We start from the raw sequence: 26,764 nt of genomic DNA, 5'->3' as shown, positions 1-26,764 counted from the left end.
CACATAGCTACGCAGCAACGATCCCTGACAGGTCGTATCGTTGTCGGGATCGCTTTAGCGTCGCTAAGTGTGACGGGGCCTTAACGTTTGGGTACTGCCATTATTTAAGAAAAGGAGCTAGAATGTGATATATAGCATATAAAATTGCCGCAAATGTGGTTTTGTATATCTACCCAGCCGACTTAATGACTTGATGCTGCTGCTAATGCCACAAAAACACTCCCCTGATGTATCAGTAGAAAAAGTGAAGTTTTAAGAGTTTGTGAAAGCACCTGTGGCAAAGAAAATCCTTTGTATGGGGTAATGTGTGGCTTCTGACTGATATGCCCCTGCAAAATATACCACAGGATTTTGAAGAACCTCCCTTGGAACCCCAAGGGTGAATAGTTAAGGGCGAGATCGTTCTTTTATTTATACATTCCTGAACGCTGAATATTTTCATATGGTTTTCGCCATACTCCTTTATGTCTACAGTTTACTTTGTGCTTGTATTGGACATCATTGATCTGCTTTGTGATACATAAGGTGGACAAATCTGGCATCATACAATTGATTCTGAACATTATGGTCTATATATGTGGTTGTTTTGTCTTTGGATGGTCAAGAGGCTTTTTAATCATTTTATACTAAAAGTAATATTTTAATAGTTCTACCTTTGCTGTAACTAGTGTTAATTAGTTATTAGCTAAAATGTTTAGGTTAACCATGTAGTTCCATAGTTTAGCGCACCCCAAGGCAGCACATGACTTATTTCACAAAGCATTTTTATTTCAAAAGTATGCAAACTCTCTTAGTTGCATCTCTTTGCATTTAGAAGTAACATCTGTTTAAGAAGTTGTCAGCACCTTCGTGGCGTTATGCTGTGTAATACAATGTCATGAATAAATTACCGTTTGCTGGATGAACTGTATATATTTAGCTCCTCTATATTCATCAGGGTTAATTGCGGGGGGGGGGGGGGGGTGTGGAGCACACAAGGGACAAATTTTTTCACAAAGTGACTCATCTGTTTTTGCACAAAGTAATTTTTTTCGTATTAACTAATTTTTTTGACAATTTAATAAAATGAAATGAGGAGGCAACGCTATGAAGTGCATGACAGCAAGGACATTATTGAATGTGTGCATTCGATAAAAAAAAAAATACACAGAAATAGCCAAAAATTATCAATATATTTGGAATCTATAAATATTATACATGAATATTACAGCTTATATGGTATAAGTTGTTAAGATGTAACTAGATTTATGACGACAAGAGCGATACTTAGATAAACTAAAAAAGACCCAGAACCTTATATAACCGACATGCATTTTAACAGTTAAACTGAGAAGTTAAATGTGTGTTTTTGATGGAAATGTTTTGTTTTCAGCGAGAGAAAACACATAATATGAATAAGTACCATGACTAATGCTCATTATAGACTCATGTTCTCACCCTTCCTGGCCCATTCCTCGCACACTGACAGATGTTCAACTTATCGCTGTTTGATCTGGGATCAGCACGTGGGCTGACAGTCCATTTCTTATGTAAGTTGGCTGCTGTTCCTCACCCACCCGAGAGAACATCTTGTGGTCAACATCCTCTCAGGGCCCCTGATTTTCTTTACTTAGCTGATGTCAAGCCGGGATCCTCCTTACTAAGCAAATTAATGCTAAGCGAGGTATGAAATTGGAACGGACTCTACAGAGTATGCAGATCTTCACTCAAGACATTTTTTGTAACGTTTATAGGCAATCGCAAAGAAGGAGAACAGGTGAAGTTTGACATAATGGTCTTCTAAACAACGTGCCCCAATGGATTATCGAGTACCAGCTCTTGGGTCATCTGCAGTTCCTCATCTTGGGCCAAGGTGGGATATCTTGGGCCAAGATGGGGTCACTAGGACATGGACATTCTCACTGACAACAGTTCTAAAAGTCTACAATCTCAGCCAGGAGACCGAACATTGGTTCAGATTCATGAAAACCGTGTAAAAGAAAAATTGACTATTGCCCAAAGCAGCCTTTTATATTTTTAAGCACAAAACAAAAAAACAAAAATGTTTTCTTGTGTGTTGGCCATACACATTAGATGACTGTCGGCTAAACTATAGCTCGGTTGATATCTCTACTCCATAGACAAAGACCACCAAGCTCGGCCAAGCACTCGTGTGTGCTCTATGAGAGAGCCAATGCCAGAATTATCTTCCCAGTGTAAGAATCGGGCAAATTAATTCCAAACACCTGATCCTTATGTTCCTCAACATTGTCTGTCATTGTGACATTAGAGGATAGGCATATAGAAACGAAATCAGAGGGAAGGACTGGTCCCAATTTTTGGTCATCAAGTTTAGCAAGAATTTCTATTCTAAAATTCAATTTTGGTAAATTTTTCTCCTCATATGCACACATATATATAGTTCACATTTTCTTTTATATGATGTTTATATGAAATATATATTTTACCGTGTTTGCGTTAGCGAGTGGGTGTGTATATATACATATCTATATATATATATATCTCTATATATATCTCTATATATATCTCTATATATATCTCTATATATATCTATCTATATATATCTATCTATATATATATCTATATATATATATATATATATATATATATATCTCTATCTATCTATATCTATATCTATATCTATATATATATAGATAGATATATAGATATACATACATATCTATATCTATATATATAGTACAGACCAAAAGTTTGGACACATCTTCTCACTTAAAGATTTTTCTGTATTTGTATGAGTATGAAAATTGTGCATTCACACTGAAGGCATCAAAACTATGAATTAACACATGTGGAATTATATACTTAACAAAAAAGTGTGAAACAACTGAAATTGTGTCTTATATTCTAGGTTCTTCAAAGTAGCCACCTTTTGGTTTGATGACTGCTTTGCACACTCTTGGCATTCTCTTGATGAGCTTTAAGAGGTAGTCACCGGGAATGGTCTTCCAACAATCTTGAAGGAGTTCCCAGAGATGCTTAGCACTTGTTGGCCCTTTTGCCTTCACTCTGCGGTCCAGCTCACCCCAAAACATCTCGATTGGGTTCAGGTCTGGTGACTGTGGAGGCCAGGTCATCTGGCATAGCACCCCATCACTCTCCTTCTTGGTCAAATAGCCCTTACACAGCCAGGAGGTGTGTTTGGGGTCATTGTCCTGTTGAAAAATAAATGATGGTCCAACTAAACGCAAACTGGATGGAATAGCATGCCGTGTGGCATTGACCTGGTCTCTAATCTGAACTGCTGTTAACCTGCGATTTCTGATTCTAGTGACTCGGATAAACTTATCCTCAGAAGCAGAGGTGACTCTTGGTCTTCCTTTCCTGGGGCGGTCCTCATGTGAGCCAGTTTCTTTGTAGAACTTGATGGTTTTTGCCACTGCACTTAGGGACACTTTCAAAGTTTTCCCAATTTTTCGGACTGATGACCTTCATTTCTTAAAGTAATGATGGCCACTCGTTTTTCTTTACTTAGCTGCTTTTTTCTTGCCATAACACAAGTTCTAACAGTCTATTCAGTAGGACTATCAGCTGTGTATCCACCAGACTTCTGCACAACACAACTTATGGTCCCAACCCTATTTATAAGGCAAGAAAACCCACTTATTAAACCTGACAGGGCACACCTGTGAAGTGAAAACCATTCCCGTTGACTACCTCTTGAAGCTCATAAAGAGAATACCGAGAGTGTGCAAAGCAGTCATCAAAGCAAAAGGTGGCTACTTTGAAGAACCTAAAATATAAGACAATTTCAGTTGTTTCACACTTTTTTGTTAAGTATATAATTCCACATGTGTTAATTCATAGTTCTGATGCTTTCAGTGTGAATGTACAATTTTCATAGTCATGAAAATACAGAAAAATCTTTAAATGAGAACGTGTGTCAAACCTTTTGGTCTGTACTGTATATATACATACCGTATATACTCGAGTCATACCCAGGGGTCGGCAGGGGAGGGGGGCTGTCTAATTATACTCACCTGCTCCTGGTGCGGTCCCTGCTTCCCAGCGCCCCAGCTTCTTCCTGTAGTGAGCGGTCACATGGTACCGCTGATTAAAGTAATGAATATGCGGCTCCACCTCCCATAGGGAGGTGCTCAGTACAGCAAGAAGCTGGGGCGTCGGGAAACAGGGACCGTGCCAGGAGCAGGCGAGTATAACGGGGAGGGGAGCGCAGCACTGCATGATATTCACCTGCTCCCCGTTCTGGGCGCCGCTCCGTCTTCAGCGTCTTCTGCAGTGACGCTCAGGTCAGAGGGAGCGGTGAAGTGGTTAGTGCGCACCCTCTGTCTGAACGTCAGTGCAGAAGAGCTGAAGATGGAGCGGCGCCGGAACGTGGGGCAGGTGAATATTGAAAGTGCCGGGGGCCTGAGTGACGGAGAGGTGAGTATGTGATTTTTTATTTTTTTTATCGCAGCAACAGCAAATGGGGCAAGTGTCTGTATGGAGCATCTTGTGGGGCCATAACGTTTGTGCGGCACGTGTCTGTATGAGGCCATAATCAACGTTTGTGCAGCACTATATGGGGCAAACATCTTTATAGAGCATCTTATGGGGCCATAATCAACATTTGTGCAGCATTATACTGGGCAAATGTGTCTATGGAGCATCTTATGGGGCCATTATTAACCTTTATGCAGGATTATATGGGGCATATTTTAATATGGAGCATCTTATGGGGCCCATCATGAATGGAGCATTATATGGGGCTCCTGATTCAATATGGATATTCAAAAACACTTAACCTACTGATGTCTCAATTAATTTTACTTTTATTGGCATCTATTTTTACTTTTGACATTTACCGGTAGCTGCTGCATTTCCTACCCTAGGCTTATACTCGAGTCATTAAGTTTTTCCAGTTTATTGTGGCAAAATTAGGGGGGGTCGGCTTATACTCGGGTCAGCTTATACTCGAGTATATACGGTACATATACACAAACACATCCATTCGCTAACGCAAACACTATAAAATATATATTTCATATAAACATCATATAAAAGAAAATGAGAACTATATATATATATATATATATATATATATATATATATATATATATATATATATATATATATATGTGTGCACATGAGGAGAACATTTTTTTTTTTTTTTTATAATAGAAATTCTTTCTAAACTTTAAGACCAAAATTTGGGACCTGCCCCCGTATGCAGCATCCAACACGTCACTTAAGCCAGGCAAGTACCAGATATACCTAAATACCATATTCAAATATATAAGAAACTATATTAATTAAATGTTAATGTGCGGCTTATATTTAGTCTGCCCATTTTCCATATACCACAAATATAACAGTTACCCTGGGTCTCAGGATTACGCAGCTGTGATGGAATGTCATGAATTTCCAGCATCCATTCCCCTTCAGCTTTTTCACCCCAGCAATGAACAGTCATGAACTCCCAGTTCTTGAAGCCTTCATTTGAGTAATCAAACGTCCTGTAAGACAAAACAGCTGCTTATTCAAGAAGTTTAGCCCCTAACTACTGCTCACATTGTGGCTGCCTATGTGCTAAGAGACAGGTCCGCTGCTCACGCTAATAAATAGACATCTGAGCGCTTTTTGCACTGAAGTCAAAGTCCACAGCGATGTCCCTTATAGGCAACATCTTTAAGGATATGGCGGGATTCTCACTTCTGCGTTTCTTAGCTCAGATCGCAATGAACAGATCTGCTGCAAGTCTCCTGACCCAAACTCTACAGCCTGATATATGCCTTTATATAGTTTGTGTTAGGAGACCCCCGGGCAGTCTGAGAATCACACTCCGTCCTCAAATAGAGAACACTTGTGTGTGCGAATCCAGTTTATCTGGATTTTAAAGCAGATCGTGTCCCCAATCCACATCAAAAGCTGCTAAAAATAAGATTTCTTCATGCAGACTCGTCACAAAATCCACATCAAAACTGCTTAGACAAGCAATTATACTACAGCAGCTAATCAGCCATGATGTTTTGGAAATCTACTTGTCACCAACACGGCATCACCATTTGGTGTTACCCTAGTCATGGACACAGGACTGTTCTCATGGATATCCAAGGCTATGTGCACACAGAGTTTGATAAGATTATGGTGCAGAAACAGATTGGAAACTCCAAATCCTCCTCCAAATCTCAAAACTCCTCAAAATCTAAGTTTCCGCACAATTTCTATCCTGTAAACTCAGGCAAAAGACTAACTATATAGCCTAAAGCAATATTTTGGAATGGTGAAATTTCTGATTCTACATTTCAAGCATTGTGGTTTATTCATATTAAATGTCAGCACAACGTTCAAACCTTTCAACAATAATTACAGTGACATAGATTTTGTGGTTTTTCACTCCTGACAACCAGTGTCGTTGAAGACAAATTTACAAGAGGTTTTCTATTTTTCCTACATCTAATAAGATTATAAAAATGCCAGCAACCTTTCCCCCCCCCTTATATATTTTCTTACATTTCTCCCAGACCACATACCTCCAGCAATACCCATCTCTGGCTGTAAGGAGGCTGGCTGCAGAACGAGCCCTCCCCCGCTGCACTATATCTTACAGAAGACCAGTATCAAAGCTCAGCCCCTGAGCAACAGCCCCACCACCTAAACAATCTGCTAGCAGAAGCCAAGATCATGGAGAAATTTACCTTTGCTTCAAGAGTATGCAGATATATCCACATGCTAATATACTGTACACTCTTGGCAATTTCAAAAACTTATCATGGGTTAAAAAAAAAAACCAAAAACCCCTTTTCTTCCTCACAGATTCCACCTCAGGCTTTCATTGCCAATCTTGTGCATCTCTGTCCCTCAATGCAAATGTCAGATGCCCTTCACAACTGAATGCTTGTCACAGTGTTGATATCACCATGCTGTGGCCAGTGATTGGCTTCCAAGGTAACCAGATGAATACTCACGGAATATTAGGTTCTGCACACAACGAGACGGGTATAAGTAACTTACCTGCGGGCCAGAAGTTGAGATTTTGTCCCTGATGGAGAAATTAGGTTTATCTGTAGGTCCCCTCTACGTGGATGGGATATGGTGACCCTTACAACAACGTGCTCGAGATATGCCACATGCTGCCCGCTGTGGTCGGCACAGGCGTCGGTCTGTGTGGTGGTTCGTATGAGCTGGTCAGCTCTGATGAATCTAATTTATAGATGAAAAACACAGAGGGGAAATGGTTAAAAGGGTTATCCATAGGATATGTCATCAATATCAGATTGGTTGGGACTGAACACCTGGCACTGCCACCAATCAGCTAGTGGTGGCCAGACGTGAACAGTGAATGGAGCCGAACACCATAGCCCCATACTCAACAGTTGGTGTCCCAAGGGTACGGCAGATCAGCAACAAGCCATTATGAGTTTGCAGATACCAAACATGTATAGGCTCTTGAAAAAAATATCCAACATTTGTTAAAAAAAAAAAAAAAAAAAAGTAACTGAAATGATGAACGCAGCGCAAAAAAAAAAGTATAAAAACACCAAAAACTTTACAAAAAGGAGGTGCAAATGCAATAATAGAACCCCAAATCTTTCCATTTATGTTCCTTCGTACAATGCACACAAAGGACACGTGTATGTTTTGTAAGATATGTAGGGTGTTAGATTTCAACTTGAGCATCCATTGTACAAGTGAATTTCCTAATTAGAGCATTTACACACAGATGTCAGGGCAGAGTTTCACACTCCCAGTGGATATCACTGCATGTCAACAAGTGATTTAGGAAAGTGTTGAACACGCCATGAATATTTAGTGTCCCATTTCATTTAGTGCATTTAACAAGTACTTTGTTTTGTGCACAAATCACCCATTTAACTCCATCTTTAAGAACTATTAAATGCATTTGCCATATATTGCAAGGTCCTGGGCTTCAGGGCTACACCACAGTAAATGCATGGCCCAGGTTTATGGTATATTAGGGTTAGAATGTCTTTTTTTTTTTTTTTTTTTTTTTTTACACAGATCTTTCAAGGCATTATATTAAAAAAAAAAAAAAAAAAGGAAATTAAAAGCAAATTTTCATAAAACATTAATATATTTGTAAGAATGCAAAATAACCAAGATAACTTTTATAGTTTAATAAACTGAAGCATTTGAGATTTAACAGTTTTTTTTTTTTTTATTAAATACTGTGGTTTGGGGATTGGGAGAATGTATGTTGGCTTGACAGCTGTAAACATGCAGAAAAAAAAGCATTTAGAGTCATAAAGTATAGGAAAAATCACTGAATATGGGAGATTAACCTCTGCCCAGATCCCAGAGCAGCGTTAGGACAATATTCAGGGAGAGGAAGGAGGTTAAGCATTGACCAAATCTATTGTGAATGGTGGATCGACGTAACGTCTTTAAGGCTTTTACGCTTGCCGTGATTTTTGCGGGCCGTATTACCGTACTTTTCATGGTCTGCCGCAAAAACGGGCAGCAAAAAACTTGTGAATCGCTGTTTTTATGGTTTAGAATATGGTATTTGTGATCCGCAAATACGCTCTTGACATTGCAACGCAAAAACTAGCTTCCGTTGTGTTTGCGGCCCCATTGATATTCAATGGGAGCCGTGTCCGTATGTCTTGAAAAATATTGAGCAGGCTCGATATTTTTTCACGGCCATAAATACGGCCCTGACGGGGCGTTCCGATAAATTTATGTGGCCCGTTTTTGCCACCCCATAGAAATCTATTGGGGCTGCAAAAACACAGCAAGTGTAAAAGAAGCCTAAAAGCCAGAATACAAGTGGACCCAGCCCATCCATATGTTAGTTATACACGCTTCCTTTAGTGGTAGATGCTTCCACTAGTTCCATTTTAAAGGGACTAATCCCCATGAAGATGTTAAAATATGAGGCAATAGGATTGATAATATGAATAAAATACTAGGTTTAAAAAGGATAATACAAAACAGACAATGCAAAGAAATGTATGAATACCAGCATACACTGTATTAATGTGCCATACTTGATTTAATATGTATACAGATAGACATTTATAATGTACTAGCTGTACTACCCGGCTTCGCCCGGGTTAATGACTGCTGTTAGCAAAATAGAATGTGTTAACAAAAATTTATTCTGCACACAAAAACCACAAAACAAATAGATAGAAATGTAATTATTAAAAGGCAAAAACTAAGCAAATAGAAGCATTTCACAACATATATTAGCTTTGTTATACTGAGAATGTCTTTGTTGCCTATATTAACCAATCAGAGCTCAGGTTAATTAACTGTAGCAAAATAGAAGCTGAGCTGTGATTGGTTGCTATTGGCAGCCTGATAAATCCCCAGCCAACAGGAAGCCCTCCCCCCTGGCAGTATATATTAGCTCACACATACACATAATAGACAGGTCATGTGACTGACAGCTGCCGTATTTCCTATATGGTACATTTGTTGCTCTTGTAGTTTGCTTATTAATCAGATTTTTATTTTTGAAGGACAATACCAGACTTGTGTGTGTTTTAGGGCGAGTTTTATGTGTCAAGTTGTGTGTGTTGAGTTGCGTGTGGCGACATGCATGTAGCGACTTTTGTGAGATGAGTTTTGTGTGGCGACATGCGTGTAGCAACATTTTGTGTGTTGAGTTGCATGTGACAGGTTAGTGTAGCAAGTTGTGTGCAGCAAGATTTGTGCATGGCGAGTTTTGCGCGTGGCGAGTTTTATGTGTGGTGCATTTTGAGTATGTGCAAGTTTTGTGTGAGGCAACTTTTGCATGTGGTGCAACTTTTGTACATGTGGCAATTTTTCTGTGTGTGCAAGTTTTGCATGAGGTGAGTTTTCCATGAGGTGAGTTTTGCACGTGTGGCGAGTTTTGCGTGAGCCTAGTTTTGCATATGGCGAGTTTTGCATGTAGCGAGTTTTGAGTGGTGACTTTTGTGTTTCGACTTTTATGTGGCGAGGTTGGTGTGTGTGTGTGGTGAAATGTGTGCTGAGGGTGGTATATGTGTTCAAGCACGTGGTAGTGTGTGGCGCATTTTGTGTTTGTGTTCATATCCCCGTGTGTGGTGAGTATCCCATGTCGGGGCCCCACCTTAGCAACTGTACGGTATATACTCTTTGTCGCCATCGCTCTCATTCTTTAAGTCCTCATTGTTCACATCTGGCAGCTGTCAATTTTCCTCCAACACTTTTCCCTTCACTTTTTCCCCATTATGTAGATAGGAGCAAAATTGTTTGGTGAATTGGAACGCGCGGGGTTAAAATTTCACCTCACAACATAGCCTATGACGCTCTCGGGGTCCAGACGTGTGACTGTGCAAAATTTTGTGGCTGTAGCTGCGACGGTACAGATGCCAATCCCGGACATACACACATACATACATACACACATTCAGCTTTATATATTAGATATACCTGTATGTAATCTCCTGTATATAGTATATACCTGTGTGTCATCTCACCTATATATAGTATATATCTGTGTGTCATCTCCTGTATATAGTATATACCTGTATGTCATCTCCTCCTATACATAGCATATACCTGTGTCATCTCCTCCTGTATATACTATATACCTGTAGGTAATCTGCTCCTGTATATAGTATATACCTGTGTGTCATCTCCTCCTGTATATAGTATATACCTGTATGTCATCTCCTCCTGTATGTAGTATGTACCTGTATGTCATCTCCTCCTCTATATAGTATATACCTGTGTGTCATCTCTCCTGTATATAGTATATATCTGTGTGTCATCTCCTCCTGTATATAGTATATACCTGTGTGTCATCTCCCCTGTAAATAGTATATACCTGTGTGTCATCTCCTGTATATAGTATATAGCTGTATGCCATCTCCTCCTGTATTAGCCCTCGTTCACACGTTATTTGGTCAGTATTTTTACCTCAGTATTTGTAAGCTAAAATGGCAGCCTGATAAATCCCCAGCCAACAGTAAGCCCACCCCCTGGCAGTATATATTAGCTCACACATACACATAATAGACTGGTCATGTGACTGACAGCTGCCGGATTCCTATATGGTACATTTGTTGCTCTTGTAGTTTGTCTGCTTATTAATCAGATTTTTATTTTTGAAGGATACCAGACTTGTGTGTGTTTTAGGGCGAGTTTCGTGTGTCAAGTTGTGTGTGTTGAGTTGCGTGTGGCGACATGCATGTAGGGACTTTTGTGAGATGAGTTTTGTGTGGCGACATGCGTGTAGCAACTTTTTGTGTGTCGAGTTGCATGTGACAGGTTAGTGTAGCAAGTTGTGTGCAGCAAGTTTTGCGCATGGCGAGTTTTGCGCGTGGCGAGTTTTATGTGTGGTGCCTTTTGAGTATGTGCAAGTTTTGTGTGAGGCAACTTTTGCATGTGTTGCAACTTTTGTGCATGTGGCAATTTTTCTGCGTGTGGCAATTTTTCTGCGTGTGCAAGTTTTGCGTGTGGCGAGTTTTGCACGTGTGGCGAGTTTTGCATGTGGAGAGTTTTGCGCGTGGCGAGTTTTGAGCGGCGACTTTTGTGTTTCTACTTTTATGTGGCGAGGTTGGTGTATGTGTGGTGAAATGTGCACTGAGGGTGGTATATGTGTTCGAGCACGTGGTAGTGTGTGGCGCATTTTGTGTGTGTGTTCATATCCCCGTGGTGGTGTGATTATCCCATGTTGGGGCCCCACCTTAGCAACTGTACAGTATATACTCTTTGGTGCCATCGCTGTCATTCTTTAAGTCCCCCTTGTTCACATCTGGCAGCTGTTAATTTGCCTCCAACACTTTTCCTTTCATTTTTTCCCCATTATGTAGATAGGGGCAAAATTGTTTGGTGACTTGGAAAGCGCGGGGTTAAAATTTCACCTCACAATATAGCTTTGACGCTCTCAGGGTCCAGACGTGTGACTGTGCAAAATTTTGTGCCTGTAGCTGCGACGCCTCCAACACTTTTCCTTTCACTTTTTCCCCATTATGTAGATAGGGGCAAAATTGTTTGGTGAATTGGAAAGCGCGGGGTTAAAATTTCACCTCACAACATAGCCTATGACGCTCTCGGGGTCCAGACGTGTGACTGTGCAAAATTTTGTGGCTGTAGCTGCTACGGTTCAGATGCCAATCCCGGACATACATACATACATACATACATACACACACACACACATTCAGCTTTATATATTAGATGATTAAGCAAGGAACCTATTCGCACCGTACATGATTCCTTCAACACATCAAAAATCCAATACAAATGACCGCATTTTCTGGATACGGATGAACGATTGTAAATATGACTAACAATATTACAGCTGCCACAAAATCTGGTTTGTAGAGCATCAATACGAAAAAAACAACATTAGGCAGGAGGAAAGTGATGACAAGAAAAACCAGAGGAGGGAAAAGGGTAGATCTTCTATATAAGACCCAGAGTAACAAAATAATATTATGTTAACCCGTCAGTGTCAGTGATATTTGCACAGATTGCTGTACGCACACATTACTAGGTGACCTAGTATGAATGCAGCTTTCACAAGTCTCCTTCGAGGCACACAGCCGGGACTGACAAAATTACTCAGATTAAATGTAAATATTTTAGCAAATTCTCATGAGAACTCCAGGCATTTCACAGAATGACTTCATCTACAGGGTTCCCAAAAACAGCACTATCTGCTGGCACCCAACACAGAAATCAATCAGCTACTGACTAAGAGCTGGAAATGTCAGACTTCATGGCTATCAACAAGAAAAACAGTTCTGCACCCAATACAGAAAGATAAAGTTGTATGGCAAATTCAACATTTTGCTCCCTAGACAGCACAGTAAACTACCAACAGTATGGTCTTCTATACAGTGTCAGATGGTATCGCAAGCAGATTGTTTCATGCCCACATAAAATGGTAAATTCTTTAGTATGTGCACTTTTCATCTATTTTGTATAGGGAAAAGAAAACTACAGTGTGGCAACTAAAATTGAGCAGCCCCACAAGAAAAAATAAAAAATAAAAAAATAACAGCATAGAGTTGAGGAAAATGACTCCCAGGAGCAAGTGTAACAGGCCAAATTAATAAGATTAAACACGGGTATAGTTTGGACAGAGTATACCCCAGAGGATTAACTGTCCAAGGCCAAACTGAACCCAGGGGTGTAAAATAGCCTAGGCCAAACTGTTCTCCCACCCCCCCAGGCTACAATATACCCCTATATTTTATGAGCTTTTGTAAATGAGATTTTAGATGCCATTTTTTAATAATTTAAAACTTGCACGTAGTGGGAAGGTATTTGTGCTGTTAATCACAGGATGAATATTGATCTTACAATATAACGTGACTGGTAATGGACAGCAGTCATTAGATCTGAGATTACACTGTTGTCCATTAACATAAGTGCTTTTACCTTAGAATGCAATTGTAACTTGATCTTCATGATCTCTTCACTGGTTTTCTCACCTTGTCTCTGGTTGAAAAGTGTGCAGATCTGTTTCTATCATACTCAGACACACAGCTGCGTTTAATCTGTAACTACTGAGAAGTGCGGTAGGAATCTTTACCTCATTAGATCTTTGCGGAAATTAATATTTTTACTGATTGAAGATTTTCTGTTTCATGTACTAAAAGTCTATGTGTTTAGAACTTTAAGATTTAAGTCCGTTATCCTATCACGCAACTTATCTGACAAACATTAACCCCCAATGAGATGGTGAAAAATGAAGTAATTCTTGTGTATATCACTCAACGCTGCTGATATTAAGAAGTGTATAATCTGGCATGAAGGGGTATGAAATGGCTTAGGCCATAAGACACCCGAGGTATAATCAGGACTATAACACAGGTCAACCAAAAAAAATTTTTTTTTCTGGTGTCCAAAATATTTTAATGAATTTGGGGTATTTTTGGGGTGCTGATTCTGAATATGCTATCAGTTTTGCCAGATTGGCTCAAGTTTTTGACATTTTTGGTATCTTATTTATAGCACTTGTTGGTAAATGCGACGCATCATCTCATTAATTTCTTTGGATTAGTACTTGAACTGAGCAGTTCTCAATATAGTTTTGTGTTAATTAGTGTTCTAAAATTTTATTCATAGCTTGATTTTTGCACTAACTTTATGTTGTTGTCTGTTTTCCAGTGAAAAGCATGAACTCATCAAGAAGAAGTTGTCTTAACGATCCAGACTCATTCTGTTACATTTGTGGTGAATACACACTGCCAAAACATAGAAGAAACATAACAGACTTCGTAAAAAAAGTGTATTTTGCCTATTTTGGGGTTATGCTTGGGGACCAAGACAAGTTTTGGGCACCACATATAGTGTGCAAAGCATGTATCGAATTATTACGAAAATGGAGCAAAGGACAAAGAAAAAGCTTCAAATTTGGTGTTCCAATGGTGTGGAGAGAGCCAAAAAATCATCATGATGACTGTTATTTCTGTGCAGTGCAAGTGCAAGGATTCAAGAAGCATAAGAAACGAAAATGGGAGTAACATGGAATCTGCAAGAAGGCCTGTCCCTCATTGTGAAGATGTGCCTGTACCTGTGTTTACCATAAATAACAGTCATCATGATGATTTTTTGGCTCTCTCCACACCATTGGAACACCAAATTTGAAGCTTTTTCTTTGTCCTTTGCTCCATTTTCGTAATAATTCGATACATGCTTTGCACACTATGTGTGGTGCCCAAAACTTGTCTTGGTCCCCAAGCATAACCCCAAAATAGGCAAAATACACTTTTTTTACGAAGTCTGTTATGTTTCTTCTATGTTTTGGCAGTGTGTATTCACCACAAATGTAACAGAATGAGTCTGGATCGTTAAGACAACTTCTTCTTGATGAGTTCATGCTTTTCACTGGAAAACAGACAACAACATAAAGTTAGTGCAAAAATCAAGCTATGAACAAACTTTTAGAACACTAATTAACACAAAACTATATTGAGAACTGCTCAGTTCAAGTACTAATCCAAAGAAATTAATGAGATGATGCGTCGCATTTACCAACAAGTGATATAAATAAGATACCAAAAATCTCAAAAACTTGAGCCAATCTGGCAAAACTGATAGCATATTCAGAATCAGCACCCCAAAAATACCCTAAATTCGATGAAATATCTTTGGCACCAAAAATGCTGTTGACCAGTGTAATCTAGACTCGGGGTATACTATGGTCTGTTACAATGGGTCTAGTAGTCACACTGGCAAGTGCACTATGAATTTCCTATCACCTATCAGCATCCTTGGGATCTCTTCTGATTAGTGGGAGACAAACTCATGATATTACAGATGAAAACTAATCAGACAAGGCACCAAGGATGCAGACCGGTAGATGGAAGCTTAAGGTACCTTCACACGAAACGACTTTGAAATGATATCGCTAGCGATCCGTGACGTTGCAGCGTCCTGGATAGCGATATCGTTTAGTTTGACACGCAGCAGCGATCAGGATCCTGCTGTGATGTCGCTGGTCGCTGAATAAAGTTCAGAACTTTATTTGGTCGTCCGATCGCTGTGTATCGTTGTGTTTGAAAGCAAAAGCAACGATACCAGCGATATTTTACACTGGTAACCAGGGTAAACATCGGGTTACTAAGCGCAGGGCCGCGCTTAGTAACCCGATGTTTACCCTGGTTACCAGCGTAAAAGTAAAAAAAACAAACAGTGCATACTCACCTGCGCGTCCCCCCAGCGTCTGCTTCCTGACACTCTGAGCGCCGGCCCTGAAGTGAAAGTGAAAGCACAGCGGTGACGTCACCGCTCTGCTGTTAGGGCCGGAGCTCAGTCAGTGTCAGGAAGCAGACGCCGGGGGACGCGCTGGTGAGTATGTACTGTTTGTTTTTTTTACTTTTACGCTGGTAACCAGGGTAAACATCGGGTTACTAAGCGCGGCCCTGCGCTTAGCAACCCGATGTTTACCCTGGTTACCCGGGGACCTCGGCATCGTTGGTCGCTGGAGAGCGGTCTGTGTGACAGCTCTCCAGCGATCAAACAGCGACGCTGCAGCGATCGGCATCGTTGTCGCTATCGCTGCAGCGTCGCTTCATGTGAAGGTACCTTTACAGTGCTCTGGAGGACAGATATGACCGTTGGACCAGGGTCCTGGGAAAAGTTTTGCTCAACTCTAGAGAGCTATGAATTCTACAATTCTAGGTCATATTAATAGTACCCTACAAGGCGAATAACTCCTGAGAAAAAAAACTGCAAGAAAGACTATTTATAAAGAAAAACTGACAGAGCCACAATTCTGAGCTCCAAATTAACTACTCTTAAAGGAAAACACATAGGGACACATTAACCATTGTATATACATCTAAATTATAAAGGAAAATAACCAGATTTGGCAAACTGTTCTGCAAATTGTTTCATTCAAGTTTATTCTGAATTCAGATTTTTTTTTTCCTCAAACAAAAACTTGACTTTTTTTTCAATGTACTGGATTTCTTTTTGGTTTGCGTGTCAGCTTTTACAATTAACTGTATATGTGGTCTGACTTTCTTGTAGTGAATTTTTTTTTTTTTTTTAAGTTTCTCCTGTGAACTACTCAGTGAAAAACAACAGCACTTTGAAGACACACGGATCCACAGAGTGCTGCAAGTTTTTTTTTCCCATGGACACAATCACTTGGATCAAATTAGGATACGTCTTCACCTTTATTTTTTGCAAAGCATTAGTCTGCATAACAACTAGACATATGCGTGTACCAATTGAAATTAATATGTTTATGTTCTGACTTCCCCCTTAAAGGGGTTGTTCACTACTCGGACAACATCTTCCCATAACCTAGGTTTTTCCCTTATAAAATAACACTTCTATTCACCTCCTGTGTCATTCCAGCGATGTCAGCACTGGTTTACATGACATTAGGTCACATGTTCGCAGTGGCCATCGGCGCTGGATTCACACTCCTCGCCTATGGACAAGTCACATGCATCTGGAGGAAGTCAGAGCTGCTGCTTCCTCACAATGTATGTCATTCATCCGATGGCAGGGAGAGTGAAGCTGGCGCAGATTGGCCACAGGAAAGTGTCATGCAATCCCCGGGAGAGCCAGTGCTAACACTGTTGGAACGGCACAGATGGGGAATATAATTATTATTTTACATACGGGAAGCACAGAGTTGAGAAGGAGTTGTTCGAGTAGAAGACAATCTCTAACACATGACAAACACAGACATGTGAATGAGCCATTATTAGTGATGAGCGAATATACTCGTTACTCGAGATTTCTCAAGCACGCTCGGGTGTCCTCCGAGTATTTTTTTAGTGCTCGGAGATTTAGTTTTTATTGCCGCAGCTGAATGATTTAGATCTGTTAGCCAGCATAAGTACATGTGGGGGTTGCCTGGTTGCTAGGGAATCCCCACATGTAATGAAGCTGGCTAACAGATTTAAATCATTCATCTGCGGAGCTAAAAACTAAAACTCCGAGCACTAAAAAATACTCGGAGGACACCCGAGCGTGCTCGGGAAATCTCGAGTAACGACTATATTCGCTCATCACTAGCCATTGTGTGTTTAAAATGAGGTTTTCTGCTACACTAGAAAAACATGGCTCCAGTGGAAAGTGGAATGTTATATGATGAGCAAAAAATAGTGTTGCTATGAATTATTTGACAAAATTCTCTAAAGATGTACTAAATTATAAAGCCTGAGCCACTGAGATCAATTTTTCAGATCATCAAGTCCAAGCTTTCGCCTCCTTTACGTTTGAAATAAACTAATATAACTACATATTGACAATTGTAGGCTTTCACCTTGGTCGTCTGTCCGATGCTCCTACACACACATGTTGAGGTGGCACAGTTCTCCACTTCTTCGCCTCAACCACCATCGCATCGGCATCCACCAATCCAAATCCATAGAGATGGCTGACTGAAAAAAATAAAAGTCTGACAATTTCCTTTCTTTGACTGCAAAACACATTAAACCATAAAAATAGAAAGTTGGATAAAACATTTAAATAGAAGAGGCTTAGCGAGTCTCCGTTCTTATCAGTAGATAAGGGGAGAGACCGACTTGGTTTTTGGGCACAAAGCCGGAATGAATTCCAGAACGGGACATGTGCTCTATCTTCAATATTATATTCTGTACATATAATATATGGCATGTATGGCCACACTTACAATGGCTGTGGGAGATTTCTCTCTATAAACATAGCTGGTATCCAATATCCCAGACACCTGCAGCAGGCCAAGGAATGTGCAGTGTTCTTGGTTTTTAGTAACTAAAGCCGACTGCGCCCGCTCCAACCTGCTCAGAGGCCACACATTGAGCACTTTGGAAGGACTGATGTTTTATCAGCTGAAACTTGTGTAACACGGACACGAATGAATAGCTGACTTATGTAAAATACGCTCATTCTGTAAAAATCTGGATCACATTTTAACCAACTGGATCTTACAAATGAGTTCAATGAAAATCACGCTGAAACAAGAGGCCCAGAATGAGGGGGGTCTTTGTATGGACAAGGGAATAATAGGGCTAGCATATGATGACTGCAGTTCCTGTATTTTGTTTCTGACCTTTACGTCCAGCTCCATTTGTTCTCCAGTCTGGGGCTCTGAGATGGACGGATCTGGAAGTCTTCACCAGTATATGCTGGACATCTCGCCAGTTGAGTGTTGGGCTGCATTACAGAAAAAAAGGGAACACTAAAATTAGTGAACTTGGAGGTTCTTAGAATGAACTACAAACAAAAGATTGAAAGAAGGACAACACACAGCCATGTTTTGCTAGCAAGGTCCAAAAGTGGCAGTTCTTGCAGGTCTGTCCTATCATGATATGCCAAAGCCAAGACCATGCCCCATACTCCGCCCTTTTCTCAAAGTGTGCAAAGCACATATAAAGTTACCCACTTTGGCCAATCTCTGTTTTCGCAAAGGGACACAAAGAAAAGCGAGTCACGTGGTTTCTCACTGCCAGAAGTCATTGCAATCAATGGTAACCTGTGAGAACCTGGCACTAAAGTTATATTTTTGCTGCAGTGCCACCACAGGGGAAATTAGGAATTACACTTTCTATTGAGATTAATGATGGGGTCTGTATAATACATTAACTTGTCAGGTCCCTCAGAGTGAGACACCCTCTTTGTAACCGCTCTCCTCCATGGCTAAAAGAGGACTGAACATAAAATTTCCCTCCTCTGAATACAGAATTTCCTAAATAGGAGAATATAAAGGCATCGTCCGCTTTAGAATTCCCATTTTAAAATCTTATAGCAATAGCTGTAATTAGTGGTCAACTATTTATTAAAGTTTAATGCCAAAACCGACCAATAAAAAAGCATTACTTGTAGAAGATCACTTTTGAAATAAGTCATCATGTTTTACCAACATCATTAATGGGATTGTGTCATCAGAAAATTAACTATTGTTTAAATCCGGTTTTCATGTTACACATTTTCTTTTCTCTCTTTTAAATGAGACAGGATTTCACTGACCGGTTACATCTCTATTCACAGCAGATAATACAGGATTCATTAATCACAATAGGCCACAGCGACTTTCTCCGTCCACCCTTCACAATGACCTTTGCACATACTGATTAGATGGTTCAATATAAAATTTCAGAGTTTATTCATTGTTGTTAAGACTCTTAACTGGTCAGAAAATCCGCCTGTACATTAAAGGGGTGGTCCGAAGGTCAAATACATTTTAATTTAAATCCCTATCTATTTAGTGCAGAAATCTAAACTAATTTCTAATATACCTCCATTAAAAAATTCCCTACGGTTCCCTAACTACACTAACTGCTATTGTATTTTTTTTTTACTACTTCCTGGCTGATGAAGCTTTGAGTATCCCAGTGCATCCTGGGATACTCAAATGAGGCATAATTGGGGGCACTGCTGTAATTTCTGCCCCCTCCCTGAAATGAAGCGTCATCAGTGATGTTTGTTTCTGGGGTAGGGATAGTCCCTACTGCGCGCTGATTTTGTATGATGTGCACAATCACAGCACGCTCTGTTGCTGGTTCAGATCAGTAGTTACTGTATGAGCCGGCAACAGAGCAGCGTCCACTGTCAATGCCTGTTGTCAGGATACCCAGCATTCAGAGACCAGTGACATCACTTGCGGGGTGCGCTGGTCTCTTAACACCGAGTATCCTGACAACTGCTGCTCTGTTGTCGGCTCACTACTACTGACATGAGCCAGCAACAGAGAGGTAGCTATGATTGTGCACATGACACAATGACAGAACGCAGGGACTAGCCCAGCCTCTGAAACAAGCGTCACTGAGACTTCATTTCAGGGAGGGAGCAGAGGCTGCGACAAAGACCACAACCTCTCCCTGGGATCTCAAGCGTCCCAGCAAGCATTGGAATTCACAAACGAAGCGTAATCACACAGGAAGTAGAGGAAAAATACAATAGCAGTTAGCTAGTCTAGATAGGGAATTTTAGAGAATTTTGTTATTCAAGTAACTAAGACGACCAACTCTCCAAATGAACTTTTCAACAGATATCTTCCTTTGAGTCAACACCATTTAGTCGCATTCTTTTTAGACTCACAAGCTGTAATTTATTAATCAACCAAGGTAAAGATGCTACAATGCAACTGCAAATGGGAGACAGGTAAACTACTTTCAAAGAAAGGCAGAACTTTGTGACTGGGCAATAGTTGGGGACAATAAAAACCTGGTTTGGCTGGCTAAGTGGTAAGAAAAATTCATCTATACCTACAAAAAATGTGTAGGCACATTCACAGGATGCTTACACCATGCATCTAGATGCCACCAACTTACTTTGCTTCCAATGCTAAAGCAATAATACCAGCCACCATAGGAGCAGAGACTGAAGTCCCAGTGTGATCATCTGTACATTTCTGTCTGAGATCTGTTGTGACCTACCAATAGAAATTTGGATAATTATCAAGCAGGAATAAGCAAGATGCTAATCAAATTAAAGAGGTTGACCACTATTTTATAGAGGATGTCTCAATTTTGTTTTTTATCCTTGAACCTTCTTAATCATGTGTGTAATGCAACGCAAGTGTGATAAAATACTTACCAAGCATGTACCTCGTCACTTTCCAGTACTGCTCTGGTCCTCTTCTGGCCCACCTGACCACTCTTCAGCTTTGCCGGCACGAACTGTGGTGAGATGCTTCATTTTCAATGTAAATGTATGAGAACCAAACACACAAGCCCATGTGAGGGGTCAGCTACACAGATTTCAGGTCATGTGGGCCAGAATGGATAACCGGATAACAATCGATAAGTACCTTAATACACTTACACCACATTACATACATAATAAGCAGAAATTAGGGGAAAACAAACATTTTGTTGAGACATCTTTGGTAAATGTGTTGGGGGATATGATTCTCTGGCACATAGAATACACCTATTACAGGTTCTCCTCCTTCACCTGTTAGTACATCCTTTCTCACAGACTGCACAGCTCTCTGGTCTACAAAATGGCGGCTGATGGAGGAGCATGTGACCAAAGCTGTCCATCCGTTTCCTACAATTGAAAGACAGCTTCCTTTGGAAGTGTTTTTCAAGTGAAAGAAGGGGATCGACAGATCTGGTCACATATTCCTCTATCAGCAGCCATTTTGTAAAAAGGAGATCTGTGCAGTTTGCGAGGCTGACTACTGTTTCAAAGTATAGGAGGTGAACCTATAATATTTCTATATTAAGCAATGTCACAAAATTGCAAACACTTATTAAATGAAAGTGGCCAACTCCAATGACTATGTTCTTAAAGTACATTGAAAAAAAAACTTCTATAAATTACCAAGCATCACCCTGAATAAGCAAAAGGTTGGATAAACATTGCACATTTGTGCACTGAAATACTACAGTACTATGGAAGACATCATGGCTTTAACAAACCTCACAATGTAAAAAAACAAAAAATAATAATACAACATCGGGCAGGTTTTATCCATTGCAATGAAGTATGTGGAATCCACTGTAACAATTGAATTTTAGCTTGGAAATATTTATCAGTAAGCCTGATCTTAAGCAACTGGAGAATTTTTACAGTTTTGCTAAGACCTTTGGCAGCTCTTTTATTTCCCTATGGAAATAACATTGCAAGGACCTTTGAGACCATGACTTGTATATGTCCATCCATGATTTTTTCTTTTGAAAAAAAAAAAAAAAATCAAGTCATTTTTTTTTTCCTTAATACGAAAGTAGCAAAACACTTATGAAGGTGCAACACCTTTACTATAAATCATGTCTGACTCCATGCGGCTATAGAGTTGTAGGTAACCTTAGATAAAATCTAGAAAATTAATTAATGAAAAGATGTATTAATTTGAAACTGACCGTTGCTTGCTGGCATATGTATCAGAGCAGGGGTCCCCAATCTGTGGGTCGCGGGCCCATATTGTGTTGCTCGTGATCCTTTGTCAACTTGGTGTATTAGGACCAGGTCTAGCAAACAGCCAAGAAGAGAAGGTCTCCAGATAGTGACTTTTCTGTGTAATGATAATGATGCACAGAGCAGATCTGAGTGTGCACACACTGACCCATGGGGTGGAGAGGTCAATATGGTGAGCTGGAAATAGGATGATGCTGGGAGTGCTTGACGCTGGATACGGTAGTGTGGTTGGAGTGCTTGATGCAGCAAAATGTGGCATATATAAGTATGCTACTTATAAGACAGGGCAGAAAGGGCATCAGTGATTTCTGTAGGGGAAGCTTTGGCTGTCATACAGGAAATGGGGGGCTCTGGATGTGTCCAACCATCTGTCAGAGCTGAATGTGGCTCCTTGGTTAAGAAAGGTTGGGGACCACCAAGTTAGAGGAGGATTAATATTCTACTCCTGCATCAAAGTGGTAGAGATAATTTCTGCAGCTCTTGCTTACTTATATTGAACTTTATACAAGTGCAAGTCTGCGATCGTCACTGCAATTAGTAGTGAAGACACGGAAGCAGGCTCGAGTCTTTGTAAGAAGAATCAATAGGACGATTGCATACAGATACTTCACATGAAGTATTTACTTTAATTCTCCGGCACAACAAGTTTACAAAACTCATGTCCTCCTTTGTGGAAGAAGGCCCTTCAGACCCCTCTGCAGTCCTAGACCTAGGTGTGACTCCTACCGCAGAGTACCTATAGTTCTGTTCCTGGGCAACACAAATAAGTAGAACAGAGTGTGACGATTCCCCCTTGGAGGATGCGCTTTGTAGTTTCACCTGATAAGTTTGCCTAAATGAATAGTGTACTTTCTGACAATTTTATATCGTTTGATATTATGATACACAGAATCTGCAAATCATATGCAAAAATGATCTCTCTCCCAAAAAGTTACTTCAAACTGCTAGCCATTATCTGTCTCTTTTCTGTCGACTGCCTGTTAAGTGTAATCCATCTCAGCAGCAGACAGATACGGTACGTTACAGCAAGCAGATCTTCATTTGTTTGCTACTACTTTAGCCCGTCAAACTGCAGAAAAACCTAACAGAGGCAAGATTTCAGTTTGTTGTACTCCCGTTCATACCGGTAAGTGAGGAAAAGGAAGTTCCTGCCCTTATAGTGCTGGTAGAATGCTAATGTAGAATTGTTCACTTGAAACTTACGAGAATAAGGGCAGTACTTTAACATATTATATTGGTATGTGTATCAAAGTCTAGTTTAGCCCATGCTTGTCTAGAAGAACAGTTACACTTGCATCTTTAATATAGGACCCGTACCAGTGTTCCTATTTTCTTTATAACCCAAGTATCAAAACAACATTCGTATAATCTATAGTTCCATATTACATTTTTTTTTCTAGAGTGCACATCTTTTGGGTGCTATCAATATTTGTCAATTCAGTGATGGCCTACTGGCACCTTGGAGGGCAGCAATCGCTATAAAGGCTGCATTCTCAAAGCCATAGGTTCAACCTGCAGTGCTTATCCAAGCGTCTTACCAAGATTAAAGATCGGAAGCATAAGCCTGCTGGATTTCCCAAAATGCTTTGCAAGTATCATGGATAATTTAGTCCACAAGAGCCCACATTACCCATCTGTGATTAATACAAACAGTAATGACTGCACCTGCTCGTGTAGCAATACATACTCAATCCAGCGCAATCACGGCCTATGCATATTTTATAAATGAGGCAAACCTATGTATTTTCCCGAAGCATAATGCTCCCAAGTCCATAAAATTTTGACTTCAGAGAGATGCACATAGCACATTCAAAGGGGTTTACAAAAACACCGCTCTTGTTTCATTAATGATTTATAAGGCGGCTCAGGTTATTTTGGAACTCACGCTGGGTTTTTTCTCTTAGGGCGAAGTTGTGCCTTATAAAGCATATGGGATCATGTTGCATATTAATTGCACAATTACAGCACAAGTTTGACAGTAAAATCCTTCAACTATTTGCTACTTTTTCGTCTCCAAACTATTAAACTCGTGAATCGTCTGCAACGGTAAGAAAACAAAAACATTAAATGGCCGAGTGCTTTCTGCCATTTAATGCCTCCTTTGGTATATAAGAAGCACATTTAAAGGCGAGACATTTATCTGAAGTCATAAATACATAGAATTAAGGCATGAACCTGAAATACCAGGTAGATTAATTATCGCACTCTCTCAGCATCCTTCCACCCAATTAGTGAGGCAGAGAGTCTGTCCTTTAATATTTAAATGGAAATATCCAGCACAGCAGTGAACATACTTTACAAATTGTAAATGGGTAATTGGATGTCAGTCCAGCTGTAAGAATATCGAAAGATAGATTGAGGATCTTTTCAAGTCATTAACCAAGTGGTAAAAATAAATAAAACAAGTGAAGAATTTCCTTCTCCATAATGTCATCACTTGTTATTGCCATGCTGCTCAAAACTCAAAAGAGCGGAAAAAGCTTTAGCGCACCAAGCTTCACAAGGAAACTAGTTTTTATGTCAACGGTCAAATGCAGCAAAGTGCACAAAATTGAACTGGAAATGATGACACTAACAATACAACTTTGTGTTGTCGTTGAAGAAAAGGTATAGTAGCCCTGTAATGGCATGATTAAGTGACCTGGGTTTGGGGGTTACCTGATGTTCGGGTTTTTTTTGGCTTCAGGGACAAGAACTTACTAACAAACTACCGTCCCTGTTCTGCCTTATGATGAGGTGTTCTGGCTAAGGCTTCGGCAACATTTGACCGCGCGTCAACAGATCATCTCTTTTTCATTTCCTATGTGCTCTGTGGACGGTGTGTCAGTGTCAACGTCATGTTTACTGACAGCTGGTTCCCCACAGTTAGGCAGCAGGGAGCCAGTTGTTCATCAGGGACACCTTGTTGACAGAGTAGAACTGAAGGGAAGCTGCTCTGTTGACATGACGTCATTGGAAGCAGCAGAATCACCGGCAGTAGTGGTTCGTGTCCACTCTGAGCCAGAAGAGACTGGTGCAGAACACGAAAGGATCTTGCAAATTCAAAGCAAATCGGAGGCAAAATCCTGATGGGTCTTTTTTACTTACTGTCAGGTTTCAGTCCTAGTTCCTCTTTTTCCATACACAGAAAATTTGACAAACTATCAGCAGATTTGTCAGTCACTACCATTTCTACACTGATGAAACTCAATAATATACAAATTTATACAAAACACCAGTGACTGACTATCCACTGTTTCAATTAACAGGTCCTCTTGATCTGAAACCGAATATTTCCAAAACTGTACAGCTCAAATTCCCTCCCTCTACTTACCCATCTAAGCCTGATGGTTCAATTTCTGCGTCTGATGCTACTGTAACTTCCAGGCAGCATGCCCACTATCTTAAGATTATATTTGACAGTTCATTCTTCCTTACTTATATCCAATCACTCAATCATGTCACCTGCACCATGAAAATTTGTCTTCTTACCATTAAAATGGCAAAATCTTTTACGGTCACTATGATTCATTCCAGTCTTGACCACTGCAACTCCAAACTAAATTTGTCCTCCTCCACTCCCCTCTTTAATTTATCCTGAATTCAGCAGCCAGGCCCATACCTGTATCCAGCCACTACACCAATGCCCCCACCCTGCACCAGTTATTGCACTTGTTTTCCATTCACTTCAAACTTATCACTCATCCACAAAGCTCTCCACACTGCTGCACCTCTCTACATTGTCTCTCTGATCTCAATTCTGCTTATGAGCCAACATCCTCCATTATCTGAACCATACATCAACATAATTTTTTTTGTCTTGCATGAACTCTAGACCATACTACCTGAGACTACTAGATTAATTTCCAGTGTCTACAGTTTTAAGCGTGCTCTAAAAATACATCTCATCACATCACTAGCCTACCTATTCTCACTTTGACATTTTGACTCAGACTCCAGTCCTTTCATAGGTTTCCTACTTTGTAAATGCACTCAGAAGCACTTTATATCTGTATATATACACAATGTATACGGATACTGACTGGTGTCCAGTTCATGCAGCTTTCCAGGTATATCCTTATTTTAAAAAATGGCTGGACCATACACAACCCATTTTTTAATGTTTTATACCCCCCCATCTCCACAGATTGTAAATTGCAGCAAGGTCCACAATCCTCTTGTGTGAATGGTTACCCTATAATGTCTGATATTGTTTGTATATGTACATGTTGAATTGTACAGTATTGAGGAAAAAGATTTACTATATGAATAAAAATTATTGTAATTATTGTATCGTGGATTCTATTTGTTTCTACAATTAATCCACAGCATAGGAGACATACTGCAGATTAAAAAAAAATATGTATTTTCAGTTTTATATTTACATGAGGACTTCTGAAAATAAAATTCATATGTATTGCACTGTAAACAGGTGACTTGTGCAAATTCTACAAAGAGCCACAGATCCACCATGTCTGTTGGGCCAGAACAGGGTATTTTGGTGCCCTTGGCAGATGAGGATCTTTTGTTA

The 26,764-nt window shown here is 40.1% G+C and overlaps 1 protein-coding gene across 2 annotated transcripts in view; it reads right to left on the bottom strand.

The window, feature by feature from the left end:
- The window catches only part of PCSK6 (proprotein convertase subtilisin/kexin type 6), a 253,784-nt gene that overhangs the window by 46,217 nt on the left and 180,803 nt on the right, over positions 1-26,764 (bottom strand). The window contains exons 10-14 of one of the 2 annotated variants that reach the window (XM_077263337.1): positions 20,664-20,764; positions 18,443-18,546; positions 17,675-17,792; positions 6,973-7,161; positions 5,338-5,474 (exon numbers count right to left, since the gene is read on the bottom strand). In XM_077263337.1, coding sequence (XP_077119452.1) covers positions 5,338-5,474; positions 6,973-7,161; positions 17,675-17,792; positions 18,443-18,546; positions 20,664-20,764 — 649 coding nt within the window. Of the gene's footprint in view, positions 1-5,337; positions 5,475-6,972; positions 7,162-17,674; positions 17,793-18,442; positions 18,547-20,663; positions 20,765-26,764 lie in introns of those variants that run through there. The other variant, XM_077263338.1, reaches the window with a different exon arrangement.

The sequence above is a fragment of the Ranitomeya variabilis genome, chromosome 5 (assembly GCF_051348905.1).
Source record: "Ranitomeya variabilis isolate aRanVar5 chromosome 5, aRanVar5.hap1, whole genome shotgun sequence".
NCBI classification, from domain to species: domain Eukaryota; kingdom Metazoa; phylum Chordata; class Amphibia; order Anura; family Dendrobatidae; genus Ranitomeya; species Ranitomeya variabilis.
Note: the sequence above shows the minus strand (reverse complement) of the source record. Positions and strands in the feature narration are given on the sequence as shown.